Source organism: Sabethes cyaneus, chromosome 3, assembly GCF_943734655.1.
Source record: "Sabethes cyaneus chromosome 3, idSabCyanKW18_F2, whole genome shotgun sequence".
Taxonomy (NCBI): domain Eukaryota; kingdom Metazoa; phylum Arthropoda; class Insecta; order Diptera; family Culicidae; genus Sabethes; species Sabethes cyaneus.
The window spans coordinates 17,439,424-17,457,715 of NC_071355.1; the positions used below are offsets into that span (position 1 = coordinate 17,439,424).

The 18,292-nt window shown below is 42.1% G+C and overlaps 2 protein-coding genes across 2 annotated transcripts; one reads left to right on the top strand and one right to left on the bottom strand.

Annotated features, from left to right (window-relative positions):
• The first annotated feature begins 7,623 nt into the window (after nt 1-7,623).
• LOC128743772 (splicing factor 3B subunit 4) lies at nt 7,624-8,881 on the top strand. The gene is made up of 2 exons (XM_053840434.1): nt 7,624-7,686; nt 7,819-8,881. Exons 1-2 carry the CDS (start codon nt 7,653-7,655, stop codon nt 8,856-8,858), a joined length of 1,074 nt encoding a protein of 357 aa, XP_053696409.1. The 5' UTR covers nt 7,624-7,652; the 3' UTR covers nt 8,859-8,881.
• Nucleotides 8,882-8,989: 108 nt separating this feature from the next.
• On the bottom strand, nt 8,990-11,181 carry LOC128743771 (histone acetyltransferase Tip60). Its single transcript, XM_053840433.1, has 5 exons — nt 11,067-11,181; nt 10,762-10,897; nt 9,885-10,703; nt 9,661-9,823; nt 8,990-9,601 (listed from the first exon to the last, which is right to left on the bottom strand). The coding sequence occupies exons 1-5, from the start codon at nt 11,106-11,108 to the stop codon at nt 9,385-9,387; spliced, it is 1,377 nt and encodes a 458-aa protein (XP_053696408.1). The 5' UTR covers nt 11,109-11,181; the 3' UTR covers nt 8,990-9,384.
• Nucleotides 11,182-18,292: the final 7,111 nt, after the last annotated feature.

Below are 18,292 nucleotides of genomic sequence, written 5' to 3' on the forward strand. Positions count from 1 at the left end.
AACTTTTTCGTTCAGATATGATTTCGTACATCTCAGTTGCAATCGAGATATACAAACCAAATGGTTTACTGGGTTGGCTTCCACCGGGATTGGTTACCCAATCTCCACCAAGGTTACTCGTATCACGCTTGGTACCACGAGGAGATAGGGATAGATGTCGGTGAGTAAGAGGTTGTGAACCACTGTAGGGTCTATCTCTACTGATTTTCTCGCAAATTCAAGATAACGATATCGAGGAGGTCATCAAAATCACGCATTCTAATTCGTTTACGAACCGTTGTATTAAAAAATTTACTGCTTCGAGAATGTACCGTTTCATGACAGAAATCATGCAAGTAACGTATATGGGCGCCCGACCGCGGTGATACGGAACTCATATATTAGGCTCACCACCTGAGACAAACATTAATTTAAATTATCACCTTCCGTTAATTTACATGCTCAATAATACAAACTTTTATTCAAAACTGCTGGCTCGAATTTACACCTGCGTAATTATCACGGTTTCCGAAAACGTTGTTGTCAAAGTTTTTGCAGCGAACGGGGCACGAAAGCAAGCGATGCTAATCGCTCACAATAAAATACTCAGAATCTGAACACCTCAGAACCACTAACGAAGACTGAGAATAATTTGCTTAATGAACGATTAGAACAAAATTAAACTAAGGATCATTGACCACCTGGGCGATTTTTTAGAAGATGGCAAAAGCCAGGAAGCATATAGTACCAAATAAGTAAAAATATAGCGCCCTACACGCTCTACCCAGCGAACGAAAACAAGCGCTTGAAAAGCTAATGTACAACAGCAACATTCGCAATAGGTTGAAAATAAACTTCTTTCATTGGATGCTTAATTCAAAAGCTTTCAACAGCTCACACCAAATACGCTTTCGGTGAACTTTAGACCTAATTTTCCAAAATGTTATTCAGTTCCTCATAGGGAACCACGCAGCCACGCGATGAAGTGCAATAGAGTGCAATGTGAATCATCAGTTTTTTTGATACTGCAATCTATCGGGTCATAATTAAAAAGTATCTTAAATGTAGGGTGACCAAAGTTCCTGTTTTAGTAATGACACTGCCACAAAGAACATCATGACAGAATTGTTAGGCAGGTTATTTTTGGTTACGAACAAGTACCAGTTAAAAACTTAGACTACTAAAATGATATTTCATATCAGTTATTTCTCAATGATGTAGGAATTAGTAAATCTGTAAATATGGTCCCCCTAATGAAACCATATCAGACAATCATTTGATACTCTATCGCTTTTAGCTTAAAGATAACATTAGCCAAAAAATAGCTCTGGCATATTTAGATAATAGGTATAAGGAACTGTCTCCATCCGTCGAATAATATATGCTCAAACAGAATAAAAATATCTATGCCCTGAGAGGATTATTCACAATCATTCAAATCACTTATCAGATCGGTCGCGTAATTGGTATTGGATTGGAAACAGCACAAGATAAGCGGACTCAGTTTATCGAAATGTCTGGCCTAAAACGGCAGTTGGGTGCAATTTCGGGTGGTTTGTATTACTCAGAAGTAATCTCTCAGTGTTCACCACACTGTACATTGGCCTATCATTCATTCGATTTATTCACAGGGCTGTTGCTTACGTTTTGCGGAGGAATACATATAGGATGGAGTATATTACACTACAATATGGCCGGGAATGCGTGGGCTGTCGGAATAACGATACCGGAATACAGATTTGCCACATTATCTTTTTTCACCGGAGTTTGTGCTGTGTTGGTGTTGTTGGGACAGATAAAAAATTTCCTATCGAACCGAGTGTGGTTGGTAAGTGAGTTTGAACCAGTTAGGTACTAATCACAAAGCACTACAAATACACTAATTTTATTGAATAATACTTTGGTATGCATAATTAAATTTCATGAAATTTTTCAGATGATGTCCGCATTCTTTTTCCTGATAAATGGACTGTTTTTCATTCTAATGCCAATAGATTATGTGGCTACAGTGGCTACAAATATTATCGCAGGTAATGTGCTAACAACAAGTTATTTTAAAAACTATAAAGATGATACAAGCAGCTTAAAACTGGTTAAGAACTCTCAATGAGGAGAAGGATTCGAAGAATGATTTAACTTTTACAACTCAAAACCCATACAGTAAGACATTTGATAATCACTCTTTCATAGGTTTTGGTCACGGAATCGCTCATGTGATTATGATCATTTATATCGGAGAAATCTCCCACAAAGAATTTAGAGCAAAATCCATCGCTTTACTAACCGCATCCATCGTTGCCGGGATAGCCGGTAAGAATTAAAAGTTTAAATCTTCACGACGATGCTTCATCCTCAATTCTTTCTCTAGTTTTTTCGCTACTCTCGATGCTTACAACGCGTCCCGTCTACATTATGGAACCAAACATGCACCCTAATCGAGCATTCGGTCTGATCATCATGCCATTTAGTTGTATCGCATGTGTCCTGACGTTCTTTCTCATGGTTGAATCTCCCATGCACGTACTGTGGAGACAAGAGAACGAAGCAGTTGCACGTCAAAATTTACGAATTCTCCGAAACGGAAAGACGGCAGAAGCCATTGACAAAGAGTTCAATGACATCGAACTATTAGTAGGTTCCACGGACAGTGGTCTAATGGAAAGTATGTTTTTTACGAAAGGAAATCGAAAAGTGTTTGGTTTCTGTGCAGCACTGAAACTAGCGAACTGGCTTGTTTTTAATTATACCATCAATATGGCAAAAATTTTCCACATGTCAGCTGTGTTTACACCATCAGAGCCGGGGTACTATAATTGGGCTCCGTCAATTTTGATGCTCAGTAAGCTCGTTGCTGCCTGCTTTACGGTTTTAAGCATAGACGTTCTCTCACGGCGGATCCAGTATACGATTTCAACTTTTGTTACGGGCGCATGTCTTGTAACGGTTGGAATTCTATTGGCAATAGATGATTATATAGAACCCTGGATAGTGCCATTTCTGTACATTACGGCTGAAGTTTTCAATGCCATGGGCATGTTGCCGATATCGGAAATTCTAACGGCAGAAGTATTTCCTCTCCACAAAAAGGCTATGTCAGTTGTTGGCGTGCTTATGTTCGAATACCTTGGACAAATAGTACTTTATATTGTCGATTTCAGTATACCAAGCACTACGGATGGAACGGCAGAAACAATTCTGTTAGGTGGTGTTGCCTTATTGGAATGTTTATATAGTTATTTTAAAATACCCGATACGAGAGGCACAACACTCGATGAGGCTATTTTTAAATTTGTAGTGTTTGGATCGGAACAGTAAATGCAATTATCAAATAGTGATGTCAATAGAGCCGTGATATCGTTTTGTAAAATAAGAGGAAAAATTGTTAATACTCATTACTTTTACTAATTAAGTATCTTTCGAAATAAAAGAAGTGTGTCTTTTCAATTGGCCTGGCAAAGGGTGAACATGTGCATTCCATACATAACCTCTCGTCCCCAACTCCTATCCCTACTTCCACGTGGTGCCGGCTGGGGTGCGCAACCTGGGTTATCGTGTGCTAACAGGGAAGGGCGCAGAGTGGCTCCCGTCCACCTTAAGATGGCAACTCCGTCAGCGGGATAAGGACCATAGTTTAACAGCCTACTGTACCGAAAAACAAAAAGTTAATGAAAATGGAAGAAGAAATCTATCTGGAGTATTGACAACGACCTCTAGCACGAAAACACGGACGCGAATCGGAACATAGAATAAAATGACACTTGACAAATCTACAGCTGTGGGCATTGCAGTTTAGTGTTTCGTATTCTGATTTTTTCTTGGAAAATTAGGATAAATTGTTACAGTCATATGGGCGTTACTCCCCCTTCTCGTCAGCAACCTCCGGTCATCAGGTCCTCCTTTTGTCCTACCGTCACTTATGGAAGAACCATCCAAACAGTTCGGTCCCCCTCTTAAGTCAAGGAACATGTGTGCCAAGTTTGATGAAGAACGGTCAAGGCGTTTCGGAGTTAAGGGAACCCCCCCCCCCCTCTTTTGTCAACCCCCCCCCCCGTGCTGATTCTCTTATATCAAGGAACATATGTGCCAAGTTTGGTGGAGATCGGTCAAGGCGTTCTGAAGTTATAGTGGAACATACCAGCATACAAGCTGCTTGCCGATGTGTCGCCAACCAAAGCCGCTGACCGAATGACGATGCGCACCGAATGGCAAACCATATCGTTCGCTGGCGGATGAGTCGATGCATTCTTCGGTTTGTTGGCGTCTCGGTTGATGAATTTGGATGTCTTCGTTGTCTTATCCGGGGAAGCAGCAACAGCTGAAGCTCAACAATTTCCGATCGGATTCTATAGGGCGTAAATTAAATACAATCTTAAGGGAGCTTAACTTAACCCCTAGCTCATCTAGTATATATTTCTGTCATCCGTGCTAGGAAAGCAGTGACGTGGAAAGGTAAAAAAAATGAAAATAATGAATATTTGTCTAATACTTTCTCAATTAATAAACGTCTGTTAGGAAAACATGTACTGTATTGTAATGTTTTTTTTTTGGAAAATTCCCTTTCGATGGATAGTAAAATCACAGAGAACAGGCTCGAAGGAAATAATCGATTTTTTGTGTGTGAAATCTGTCGGTAGCGCCCTCCAGAAATAGTTTGCCAAACACTTTAAAAAATATCCATGTACTTTTATCAATATTTCTTTGTTCTGGAGTTACATAGCAGCGATGGCAGCGACGTCAAGATTTAGTTTGCCACTTACTGCTCGAGGGGTGCTCTATTGAAGGATTACTCGTAGATTACATAAAAACCTTTTACACACTTTTTGTCAACTACCTGGTAGTCTGTTCTCTGTGCTAATATCTCTATAATCTATAGATCATTTTGCGATGACGTCATTTTGCCGTCAAATGACACCACTTGGTGGTTTGTTTACATGTTTTTTGTCACATCCAGCAGTTTCGATTTGAAATTTCGTGAAGGATTACTGCATCAATTTCTGTAAAACGCATGTAAGGCACTTTCTCCAATAAAAACTATAAATTTCTATCATTATCTGCCGGACAAAGATAGAAAACTCAATTCAAAATTTAACACCACGTAAACAAACCGCCAAGTGCTGTCAAAAAAGTGTGGTTAGGAGCTCCCGTGTAATGATCTATTGACGGATATAACTCAGTCATAAACGTGCAAACTATAACCACTTTTCGTTACATGTTCCTTTTCCGTTTTTCTAAAGTGCCCCCTTTAGTTTTTCTAAACCCCCATATAGATATACTACTGTTTTACCTGACTCACTGCGAATATACAGTAGAATCAATATATATAGTTGAAGCCATAGTTGAAATTTTAAACTGGCTGTCAAAGTTTGACAGTGAGATTCCCCTTTTGATGAATCTCAGGCACACACACATTTGCATATATAATGTAAATACATTATCCGAACGTGTGTGATGTTTACCACGTGCACTGCAGCGACACTGGCATTCTATATATATATTGATTATACTGTATCTATCATACTTTCCCTTTCGGAACTCCTGTGAACCTGTGAACTTTCGATTGTTTAAGCTAACCATATACCAAATTTTATGACTTAAACTGTATGTCTTAAGAAAACAGGTGTTCCGTGCACAGGACGTGAGTTTATGTAATTGGTTACAACTTTAAAAGACGCTCCTTTTTACGACTTTAAATGATGCTCCTTGGCGTCTTTGTTCTCGCGTCAGTAAGTTAATTCTTGAGGCCACGAATTGACGAATGCGTTCGTAACACGTAGCTTCCGCTACATTATTCTCAACGTATTGAATGATTTTTTTTTTTGAGAGACTGCCTATTTGGCATTCGCCTCGGATTGAATGATTAAACTCGGCTAAGTCTACGGCTATGCAAATCCACTTTAATACATCAGTATACTCAGGTCTTTTTGAAAAAGTAGCTTTTGTATACGGCAGGCTTCGCAGCTAGAGTACAGAACTATTGCAGTGCTTCTTAGTGCAATTCCAAGCAACAATGTGAGTTTTATTGTACTCTTATGGCGGTTTTCATGACCAATTTTGGTCTCAAATGCCATCATAAGTGTGTAATAAAACCCAAATTGTTACTTGGGATCCTTATTTAGATATCTGGCGTAGCAATATATTCAACTCAATAATATATATGTATATTGACGTCCAGTTTACACCTGTTTTCAAAACAAACATCTCATTTTATGCTTCAAACAAACAAAAATCCGATATTCGCTCAATATCGATTCTATGTTTTACAAAATTGTAACACCAACAAAAAACGATGCATGCACCCCTCATGAAATCTTTCCTTTCTGTCAGTTGGCCCAACTAACGAATCATTTTCACTAGTTGGGCCGAGGTGGTGGCCCAACCAGCGAAAAACGACTGTACTTATATGGAGATTTGCACATTTTTTTAAATTTTGCCTAAAAGCAAAAAAAAATTATTTTCGATTTCCTATATGTTGAAACTTTATGTTAAGCGATGTTACAGTTATCCACATAAAAAACAAGTGTTTTTTATACAAAAATCACAGATATCCCTATTGCTTAAATTGTTTGTACGCTTATGAACTTAGCAAGGACGGTTCTTGGCAGGGCGGTAGCAACAATTCTGACGATTTATTCCCAAATATTAAAAGATTCTCCATTAAAACTTTAGATTTCAAGAACGTTTGCAGTTTTGATGGTAGAAATTGCTAGAAGAAAACAAAATGTAGTGTTCATAGAACGAATCGCAAGAATTATTATTTACCGTTTTAAACTCATTTACGCCGCAGAAATACCTTCTTAATATGTGTTAAATCCACGGCGCAAAATGTCTGAAACAAATGAACATATTTTTCATGTCCATATTGGACGCTTTATTCATAAACCTTTTCAGATAAATTGTAGGACGAAAGCATTTCGTAGGAAGCTGTGGAATAATGTAGTATTAGTTTTGTAATTTCTGCCTTCCTTGTCGTCAATTTGCACAATCTTCAATAGCGCAACGTACCATTCTGCAGATAACACATAAAACTAAAGATCAAAATCATTTTTAAATATATAATAGATACCCTTATTAAGCTGTACGCAGGTGAGATGTTGCTAAAAATTGAACAGAGAATCACGTAAAAATATATCGGAAACACAAATATCCGTAAACAATGACAAAATAACAAAAATAACAAATTCACAGTGCAATCGTATGGCTTTTTGTACTTTCATACGTCACGCACAAAATTCAATATGGCTGTTTAGTACCCGCAAGGGGTTTCCAGCAAGGCGTATTAGTGCATAGTAACCAGAGATTACTTTTGTAATCATTTACGAATTAATTAGGTAATCAAAGGTAATCAGTAAAGTAATCAATGATAATCTTAAGTAATCATTGGTAATCATGATTCATTTTTAGTAATCACAAGAGATTGATTAGTGGTAATCAGAGGTAATCAGTAAAGTAATCAAAAGTAACTTTTTTCTATGGTGCGTAGTAATCACTGCTGTTGGAAACCCCTTGAGTACCCGTGTATAAATATTTCTTGGGACAACGGGATTCATTTTGATCGAAATTGCGCAAGCGGGAATAATCGTGTATAGAACAACTGTAGTACTAGATTACTATTATTTGACAGCTAATGCCAAACATCATCCAGCACCAGCAACTCAAACTCAACCCACTCAACCATGGCTGCTGGGCCGATTGCCGAACGTAATCAAGGTAATTTTATAGAAATAATCTGTGTAATTTTTGCAGAAATTGAGCTAAACAGCCTAAAATGTGGATAAATTATTATGATCTTCTAATTTATTTAAAAGATATCCGTCTAAAATGAGTTTTCCTCGTTTCCAGATGCCACCATCTACGTCGGTGGTTTGGACGACAAAGTGTCCGAAACGCTGCTGTGGGAAATGTTTGTCCAGGCCGGTCCGGTGGTTAACGTCCACATGCCGAAGGATCGTGTAACGCAGATGCACCAGGGTTACGGTTTTGTCGAGTTTCTAGGTGAAGAGGACGCTGATTATGCGATTAAAATTATGAACATGATCAAACTGTACGGAAAGCCCATCCGGGTAAACAAAGCTTCGGCTCACCAGAAGAATTTGGATGTTGGAGCTAATATTTTCATTGGAAACTTGGACCCGGAGGTGGACGAGAAGTTGCTTTATGATACTTTCTCAGCGTTCGGAGTGATTCTGCAGACGCCAAAAATTATGCGAGATCCGGAGACGGGTAATTCGAAGGGATTTGCGTTTATCAATTTTGCTAGCTTTGAAGCTTCGGATGCAGCGATGGATGCCATGAACGGTCAGTATCTTTGTAACCGTCCTATTTCGGTATCGTATGCTTTCAAAAAGGATTCCAAGGGGGAACGGCACGGTTCTGCGGCGGAACGTTTGTTGGCGGCACAGAATCCACTGTCTCATGCCGATCGTCCCCATCAGCTGTTTGCCGATGCTCCGGTTCCTCCTCCGATCATTCCTATGATGCCAACCCATCCAATGATGCCACCACCTTTGATGGCACCTCCGCCTCCCCCGACGCCTGCAGTCGTACCTCCTCCCCCACAGGCACCATCGGCTCCACATTTCACGGCCGGTGCTATTCCCCCTCCCCCGTTGCCTCCGCCTATCGGTCAACCTCCGCTGCCACCGTCAGCTCCCATGGGAATTCCGGCTCCGCCGCGGATGATTCCGCCACCACCCTGGCAGCAGCCGGCTCCGCCACCACCAACACCGCCCACGGGTGGTCCCCCACGACCGCCGCCACCAAGCTGGCGTCCTCCGCAGCCACCACTTCCGCCGCAAATGCCACCCGGTGCGTTCCCCGGGCAGCCTAGGCTGCCACCTCCTCCTCCGGCCAATTTTAGTGCCGATACTTTTAATTTCTAGATGAGAAATTTGCGTGAAATAAATTCCTAACCGAAAATGCGATTATTTGTTTATTCCGAATTGTTCTCGCGCAGGCGGTTTTGTGATATGATTTAGGATTGAAACGCAACCGATCGTAAGTTGTTGGCAAATTTTTGTATTACCTAGATTAATACAATCTTAATCGGAATTTATGCATTGATGCAGACGTAAAGGTCTTAAATCTTAAACGCTAGGAGTAGCTTCACGCGAAAGTCTGGTAAGCCGGTTCAAAGAAGAACACACTCCCGTGATAGGTAGAGTCGTTTCGTTTCAAACCTGCTTCGAAATAATTCGAAAAGAAGAACACATATTTCTCTAACACAAAGCACAGCCCCCCCTGCAGTTCGTTTAGCTATAGCTGACACCATTCGCGTGCTGCCGCGTTTGCAACAATCGTATTCAGTATAGAATTTTACCCAAAAGCTTGTCAGCCGGTCAGAAGTAGTAGTAGTAGTTCGTACAGGAAACGATCATTGACACAATGAATTTTATTCGTGTACTTACATTACCACTTGGATCGCTTGGACCAATCCTTTGGCGTCCAGTGGAGACACTTCGAATCGATCCGGATCTTGTGCTTCTCCATCGCCTTCCGATGCTGGTCGATTGTCTCCTTATTGATGCAGATAATGTACTGACCCTTGTAGTAGTTGATTAGGTTTAGTATCTGAAGTGTTGAGATGACGTCCTCCTTTTTTATGCTGGTCAGCTCGCAGATTTCACTGGAAAATCAATTGTTTATTGGATCGAACAAAGGGAAAAAAGTATCGAAAATACGTACTTGATGGTAATCTGTGGCTTTTCGTTGTCCCCCGTTGGTTTCGCTAAGATCAAAATTTCCAATATCGTTTGAGCCCAATAGCTCCGATACGAGAGTAATCCCAAATCCGAGAGAGGCTTCTCTGGGGAACCCGTTTTACCCTCGAATTTAGATAGTTCGTAGCCTAAAAACAATAAAAGCGAAGTTTTTAGTTACGATTACTCGAGTGTTAATCCGAGACTCACTGAATTCAATCAGCAGCTTGCCATAGCCTTTCCGCTGGTAGGGTGGCATCGTCAGGATACACGCAACGTTGTAATCCTCCGTGCTTTCCTTCTCCTTGGAGAAATATCCGACGATGTGGAAGCCCCGTGAATCGAACTCGGTCATAACGTAAAACAAAAACGGATCCGTATCGTAGTAAAGCGTCTTGTGGTCCAGGAACAGTTTGGCAAGCAAACACAGATTCTGTGCGTAGCTCTTGTTTTTACGTCCGTCTATTTCGAAAAAACTAATCGTATTCTTCCGATAGATCTCGTTCCCCGGCGGATGCCGCAGGTTGCACTTCTTTATATGGCGCTCCAAACACTTTCGACTTTTGCGATACTTCAGACAGAATTCGCAAATGTAAATGCAGGGCATGGTACAAAGTTCTTGCGGGTACGGGGCAAAGTACCACGGTTTGATGCGATGCCGTCCGAGCTCTATCAGCTGGACGTTCTTCATCCGTGTCACAACATCGTCGTGGTGCGTAACCATACTGCCCGATTGTCGCGGTGTTGGCGTCGAAGGAACTTCCTGGGAGTCTTCATTTTCGGTCGAAACCGCTTTTCGCTTTCGGTTGATCTTTTTCTGCAGTGCCGCCGCCAGTACGGCACTGCCGTTGAGGATATCCGGCGACTGAATAGGACTAGCAGGTCGCGATCGTTCGCCAATCAGTGGAAGTCGCTTCGGCGTGGTAACTCCCGTGTTCTGCCCCGTCGCGAGACCATCCTTCCGTGGAAATTGCACTTTCCGCGTGTCTAAGTATTCCTCAGTGACCCATTCATCCAAGCGTTTATTAACTGGAAAACAAAAACTTACTCATTAGACACTGAAGAATGCTAACGAAACAAGACGTACAATCCACATAATGCACGTAGTACCAAACCGTCTTTTCCTGCGCTAGCGCTTCCTTGATACTGATTATTTCCGCAAGCGGCCAATCATTGGTACCGGTCATCCGCACCGGTAATCGGCATCCTTCTGTGAGTGATGACTGCAAAAATAAACACTCCGCTGAAATCTTCCACTGAACAAGAACAAAACAAAAACACCGTCCGAGACGGGAAGCTTCGACGAAAGGTGCCTTAAGAGAATTGCTTTTTCTGGCGAAACTGAGCGCCAGCGGCGCCCTAACCGCATTGATAACTGTACAGTAAACCTACCGTAGAGTCGCAAATAGATTGCACGGCCTCTTCCACGTCCATTTGCGTGAAATTTTACCGAAAATGTTCCACAGCGAAGTGAAGGTGCTAATTTTTCTCTTCTGGCTTGTTTTGAAACTTGACGTTTGCGCTGACAGCTGCTTCGCTGCTGCACGCGTGTGCAGTGCTGCCATCAATCAATTGATGAGTGTTGCCACCGGGAGCACCGGGAGGAATATTCCGAATATTAGTAAAAGTTTGATTTTGCAAAACCTTTTGCACCTATAAACGTTCAGCGAAGGAAAAAATTAATGGCTTGTAAGGCTACTGAATTTTAATCAATGACTGTCCATCTTACCTGTGATGAGAGGAGAGGTGAGTTCGGTATGTTCGGGATCAGTTTAATCAAAAACACGGTAATCCTGGTAACCCTGCAGACAGTAGAGGCTCGAAAATCGAGGAAAACAAGTCAAAAATACAAAAACGGCTCAAGTACTAAGACTGGGAACCAGAACCTTTTCGCAAAATTCTTAACTTTTAACCCTTTATAAGGCAGTGGCAACTATATTGCCACCAACAACAATTTTTTATTTTGCTTCCATAATTATATTGATGTCATTATAGAAGCAAACAAATATTTTTCGGTGGTGGCAATATAATTGCCACGGCCTTATAAAGGGTTAAATAAATTTGAAAGTCAAAAAATTTCGCGAAAGGGTTTTCAACATAAATGTACATCAATGATTTAAGATCAACAATCAAGCCAACCGCAGCTGCATTGCTAGAGATGGTTTGAAACGTTCAAAGCTGAATAAAATAAGCACTAAAATTCTCTGTGGTAGGGGCTTAAGATGGCTGAAGCTATGTTGGACGCTTCCTCATTTGCAGAGGAGGGCACTGCTAACCGAAGTTTCGCAAACAGCTAAACCTAGGCTGACCAGACGTCCCGGACTATGCGGGACTGTCCCGGATTTGGATGGCTTGTCCCGGATTACTAAACGTCCCGGAAAGTGTCCCGCATTGAATAACTTTTTAATCGAAACAGTTTATAAGGATGAAACATAGGAAATTATGTTACATTGCGTGATAAAACCTTCTGCTGACACCGCTCGTCAGCCGGTGCACACCCTGCCTAGTCACGGCCCCGGCCAGAGGGTACCTCGAACTCCTCATCTGACCAATGTCGTTGGTGACTGTTCTCTTCATCTTCAGCTTTGGCTTCATTATCCCCTAGTATTTCAATACTGGTCGATCCTGGGGACAATTTGCTGTCCATCGTCTATTCCCAAGTAACATTTTTGTTGTATAATAGCTTATCAAGCAGTTGTTCCACGGGAATTGGCTGTAAAATAGTTTAATAAGCTATTATACAACATAAATGCTACTTGGGTTGTAGCATGCATGCTGAAACTGCGTCAGGCTATCATGGAACTCAATGAAGGGCAAAATCCGCCTGGTGAGGCACTTACCCCTGTGTATCTTCGATTTTTTACCAGTCACAAAGCACTGGTTTTCACACGGATGCCAATGAAACAGATCCCTTGCCAAGCCATGATCTTTTATTACGAACCCATCCCCAAAACCAATCTCGAATCTGTTGCAAACCCTACCGCGAGCCAGAGCATGAAAAAATTAACCCCCGGGTTTGGCTGATATCGGCCTTCTCTGAAGCTTATTCATCATCGAGTCAGACACATGCATCGCGTTTCGTCTCCACCCGGCCGCACAGCCCACGAGACCGGATTCTAGCCTTTGTCAGTTGTTTGAGGCTTCTGCTGGGTTCCCCACTTGCTCGGTAACACTTGTAGCCATTCCGAGATGGATTCACCGTACAGTACAGCGGTCAGTATTCAGTTTTTTCGCCAAAGCAGGATCCGTGAAGCTGAGATCAGCCTTGACTTTTCGAATGACCCTCAACCGCAGTTGACGATCAAAAGTTTAACTCTAATGTCTGACCTGCGCCTTATGGACAGCCCTGAGAGTTTCCTTGCACCCTTCAATTACTCACACCACAGGTCTTTTAGGGTAATCCGTCAGTCCCGCCTGCTCCCGAGGCGACGCTGATGGATTCTGCAGGTGACTGCACACAATTACTTTGGTTTCTCCTCCTGCGTGATGAACATCTCGAAACCATGTTACCTTTAAACTGCGAAAAAAAGATATACCTAGCAGAACTGTTTACAAATAACACAACGCTAGCAAAAACTAGCATCCACGGCCACTGGGAGCGCCGCTATCGCCAAAATGAAGTGCCCAATTTCTAAATGATCCCATCTTTACTACCGAACCGATTTAGCAAATAAGCCATTCAACATGTGCCGCATTCATTCAAAAAACATCTAGTCACTTTAGCTAAACCGCTAATTCAAAACGTTAGCTTCGATAACCGCTAACCGCAAAATCAACCAAAAATGTAGCCGAAGCTAACGCTAACCGCTAAATTTATTAGCAGCGCAAGTTTAGCAATACTTTTTTAAACACCAATTTTGGAAAAAAGAAAATCTGCGTTGCAAAGGTCTAAGAAAAAATATATATTGGCAAAACATGAAATAATTTCGTAAAACAATTGCAGACATTCACAAAAAAACGTTTTGAAGCACATTACCAGATTTAGCATGAGTGAAATGGAATTATTTCCATGAGGCAGGACATAGGGTATGTTGCTGCTTCGTCGTAATTACCTATTCCCGTCCTACCCAACACAAATTATTAAAAATATCGGCATTTTTATGACACACAATGCAAAACTAGTTATTCCCTAATATTTTAGTTTGTTGTCTCTCATACGCGATCAATCAAAGTGAGCTGAGATCTATTTAAATGCTTTTTATCATTAAAGAAGTCCTACCAGCCAAATTTTCTACGTTTTTTCGTGCGACGAAAAAGAAAATGTCGACTAATCGTTTTAATTTCCGTCATTCATAAATGAAAATAACTCACGCAGGGCATTGTCGTCTGACCTGCAGAAATTTTGCAGAATAACATTTGTCATGCCGTCCTGCACAAATACATGCGCGCTAGCTTCGTAAACATTGTGATTTTTAGTTCGGACGTTGAAAAATTTTGATGGACGGATTTTAAAACGGTACGACGAATTTAAGAAATAAAGTCAGTTGCGTAATTTCAACAATATGCTTTAATAATCGCTCTTCAGTGATTTCAAAGTTCACTGATCGGAAGGTAAGCGTGTTTTAGTCAAATCAACACAAGAACTTTTGGAGTATTCATTAAATCCATCCAACACATGATGAAAGTTAGAATGGCTTCACTAACTACGACTGGAATTAGAAATAAACCATAGTTTTTTCGATTTTTGTTTGGAGTTTTCCATTACTGGGAAAATTTTGTAAAGGTTTTTTCCAAATAAATTTTTATTCTGGATTGCCAAAAAAATTTACTTGCATTTCCATTTAAAAATATTTGCTCTACTACACACTTGGTTCCTGAGATATAAATTGTCAAAGTGCTACAGGAATTCTCCGAATACGGCCTTGGGTGATGCTGTACGCCCATCAGCTATCTATCGATCAACAAAACTCCTTTTTGTTATATTGTTAGAGGCCTTTATAAGCTTGTTAACTACGAAAAACCAAATAAATTGGCTAAAGGGTAACTAAAAAATGCAGCAGCGGGCGTGTAGCACCACTCACCGCCATATTCGGAAGAATGCTGTTTATGAATATTTTAGGAATTTGACTTTTTTGGTCATCACTCAGAAATAAAAATTAACACTGTTGTAAAATTTTCACCCCCAACAGGCACATATTGGTCAGTTTATGAAACAAGAAACATTTTGGATTGTTGAAAAAAGTTTGTTAGATTTTTATAATATTTTTTCAATGATGCTTGGTTCAAGACTTATGAATTTTTAAAATAATGTATGTGATGTAAAAGAAGTGAATAAATCGAAAAATTTCTCTTGATGTTTTCTTAAATATAGGTGATCTCGAGTTTTTTAAATATTGATTTATATCGCGAGTCCAAACTGTGCGTGCGTACAAAAGTTTATGAAGTTTTGGGATCTTTCGATCCATATCTATACGATAAGATTGATTGATAATAGCTAAATATAATTCAATTAAAAGAAAATTTTCATATTTCTCAGCAATTTTTCTCTTGCTAAAAAAAATTAGCGGTTTATTCAGCGGCACATAAATTTAGCGGAAGCTAACGGTTTGAAAAATTAGCGAAAACGCTAACTGCTTACCAAAATGTTAGCTGCGCTAATTAACTGTTAGCGGATTAGCGGAATTGTGCCCACCTCTGCTCATTTGCCTGTCCATTTCATACCCACAAGCCAATAAGCATTTAAGTCGCCTTAAATGTTACTTAAAAAATATTTTAGCAAAATATGCGGTTATTTTACTGCTAAACCTCTAATACTGATGATGTTTATTTGCAGTTGGTTACTGACAAGAAGAATTTAAGGGGAAATGAGCAGTCATTAACTTTTCGTCGGAAAGCCCAATATCGGAAGCAGACTTTTGAGCCCAAAAGGGGGGTTCTGGTTTTAAAATTGTATTCACTGCATTCTTTTTGCCAATCTGAACACTTCTTCTTCTTCTTCGTGAGCATAGAGTCGGGATGGCTCGTGCTGTTTCAAGCACTCGTCTCCATTCAACTCGGTCTTGGGCCACTCGTCGCCAATTTCCTAGTCGTCTCAGAAGTCGCAAATCGGTTTCGACCTGGCCGAGTCATCGTGCACGTTGGGCCCCCCTGTTCCTGGTGCCGGTGGGGTAGTGGAAGAGGACTATTTTCATCGCACAGTCGTCCGGGATCCTTACGACGTGTCCGGCCCCCCGTATCCTGCTAACTTTCGCTAGATGTAGGATGGGAGTCTCCCCAAGCAGTGCCTGTAGCTCGTGATTCATACGCCTCCGCCACTCTCCGCTTTCAGTTTGTACTCCGCCAAATATCGTCCGCAGCACTTTCCGCTCAAACACGGCAAGGGCGCGTATGTCCTCCGTAAGCAGCGTCACGGCTTCAAGTCCGTCAAGAACTACTGGTCTAATAAGAGTTTTGTACATTATTAGCTTCGTGCGACGGCGTATGCTTCCTAATAGTAGCGTTTTGCGAAGGACAAAGTAGGCCCGATTTCCCGCCTGGATGCGCCGCTGGATCTCCTTACTAGTGTTGTTGTTCGCGGTCACCAGCGATCCCAAATACACGAACTCCTCTACCACTTCTAGCTCGTCGCCGTCAACGGTTACCGTCCGTGTGAGACGCATGCTAGTTTCCTTTGAGCCTCTTCCTGTCGTCTATTTGGTCCGCTTTCAGTCTGGCGTAGATTGCCTCCGCCGTCGCAAAGTTCCTGGCTATGATATCGAAGTCATCTGCAAAGCCTAGAAGTTGCCTACCCTTGGTAAAAATCGTGCCTCTCGTTTCGATGGCCGCTCGTCGGATCACCCCCTCAAGAGCAATGTTGAACAGCATGCAGGATAAACCGTCACCTTGTCTCAACCCTCGCCGCGTCTCGAAGGGACTCGAGAGTGTCCCAGAGATGCGTACGAAACACATCACTCGATCCAATGTAGCTCTGATCAGTCGCGTCAGTTTGTCCGGAAAACCGTGCTCGTGCATTATCTGCCATAGCTTGTCTCGATCGACTGTATCGTATGCTGTTTTGAAATCAATAAAGATGTGATGCGTGGTCACGTTGTACTTCCGACATTTCTGCAAGATCTGTCGGATAGTAAAAATTTGGTCCGTAGTTGCGCGAGCCCCCATGAAACCCGCCTGATAATTCCCTACGAAACCTTGTGCTATCGGTGACAACCGGCGTAATAGGATCTGAGAGAGTACCTTGTAGGCATTTACCAGCGTAATACCACGATAGTTGCAGTAGTCTAGCCGATCACCCTTTTTGTAGATGGGACAAACCACTCCTTCCATCCATTCCTCCGGTAGCTTTTCCTCCTCCCAAATCCTCGAAATAACCCAGTGTAGAGGCTTTGCTAGCGTTTCTCCGCCCTGTTGATAAAGCTCTGCCGGTAGGCGGTCTTTCGCAGCGGCTTTATTGGTCTTCAGCAGCCCGATTTCTTGTTTGACTTCTTGGAGATCAGGTGCTAGGGCATTGCTATCTTCAATGGGCGCTCCTAGTTTATTTTCAGTTCCGCCTCCTTCTGCGACTTCGCCATAGAGGTGTTCATCGATGAACTGCTTCCATCTGTCGACCACCTCGCGCTCGTTTGTGATTAGATTTCGTCCCTCGTCCCTACACATGTCAGGTTTCGGTGTGTAGCCCTTCCGAGTTTGGTTCACCTTCTCATAAAACTTGCACATGTCATTAGCTCGGAATAGTTGTTCTAATTCTTTACGATCTCTGTCGTCCTTTGTTCTCCTAGCTCGTCGGTATTTGGCCAGGTTCTTTCTAGTGGCAATACCTAGATAATTTTTCCAAGCAGATTTTTCCCCTCCACCGCTTGTTGGCATTCCCTATCAAACCAGTCATTTTGTGTACTAGGAAGCACACGCACAATACCTAGTGCAGTAGCGGCCTCTCCGATGGCCGAGCGTATTCTGCCCCAACCGTCTTCGAGGTTTGAAGCACCTAACTCCTCGGAAGAAGGCAGTGCCTCATTCAGCATTCGCGCATAGTTCTCGGCAACTTGCGGGTTATCTAGCTGCCGGTGGACAGCTTTGAGCGCACATGTAGTGCTACTAGGTAATGGTCAGAATCAATATCCGCACTCCGTCGGGAGCGTACGTTCGTGATGTTAGAGAAAAACCGGTCCTCTATGAGAACGTGGTCAATTTGGTTCATTGTACGTTGGTCAGGTGATCTCCAGGTGGCTTTGTGGATATCCTTGCGCGGGAAAAAGGTGCTTCGGATCACCAGGCCTCGGGAAGCTGCGAAGTTCATACATCGTTGGCAGTTATCGTTCGTGTCGGTGTGCAGGCTATACATTTCTTCCCTACCGACCTGGGCGTTCATATCCCCGAAGATGATCTTAATGTCCCGTGAAGAGCAGCTGTCGTACATTGCCTCTGGTAAAACTGGGCCTTTCCGCCACGGATCTTCCATACCTTCTCTCCTTTGCGACAGATTTCCTGCAGAGCTACGATGCCGAGTTTGCGGGGTTCAAGCTGTTCAATCAGCACCCGCTCGCAACCTGCGACATTTAGCGATCTGCAGTTCCAAATACCGAGTCTCCATTCGTCGTCCTTGTTCCATCGCCTAGGTCGATGCCGAATATTCCGCTCCGAATTTGCTTGAATTTTGTAAGTTATTTATCTGAACACAGATA

What these genes read in the sequence shown, in the direction of transcription:
- LOC128743771 (XM_053840433.1), bottom strand. Translation starts at nt 11,108, where the DNA reads ATGGACGTGGAAGAGGCCGTGCAATCTATTTGCGACTCTACG. An exon ending in AATCTATTTGCGACTCTACG is followed by an intron (nt 10,898 to 11,066) that starts GTAGGTTTACTG and finishes TTATTTTTGCAG; the next exon opens with TCATCACTCACAGAAGGATG. An exon ending in CAAGCTGCTGATTGAATTCA is followed by an intron (nt 9,824 to 9,884) that starts GTGAGTCTCGGA and finishes TATTGTTTTTAG; the next exon opens with GCTACGAACTATCTAAATTC.
- LOC128743772 (XM_053840434.1), top strand. Translation starts at nt 7,653, where the DNA reads ATGGCTGCTGGGCCGATTGCCGAACGTAATCAAG. An exon ending in GATTGCCGAACGTAATCAAG is followed by an intron (nt 7,687 to 7,818) that starts GTAATTTTATAG and finishes CCTCGTTTCCAG; the next exon opens with ATGCCACCATCTACGTCGGT.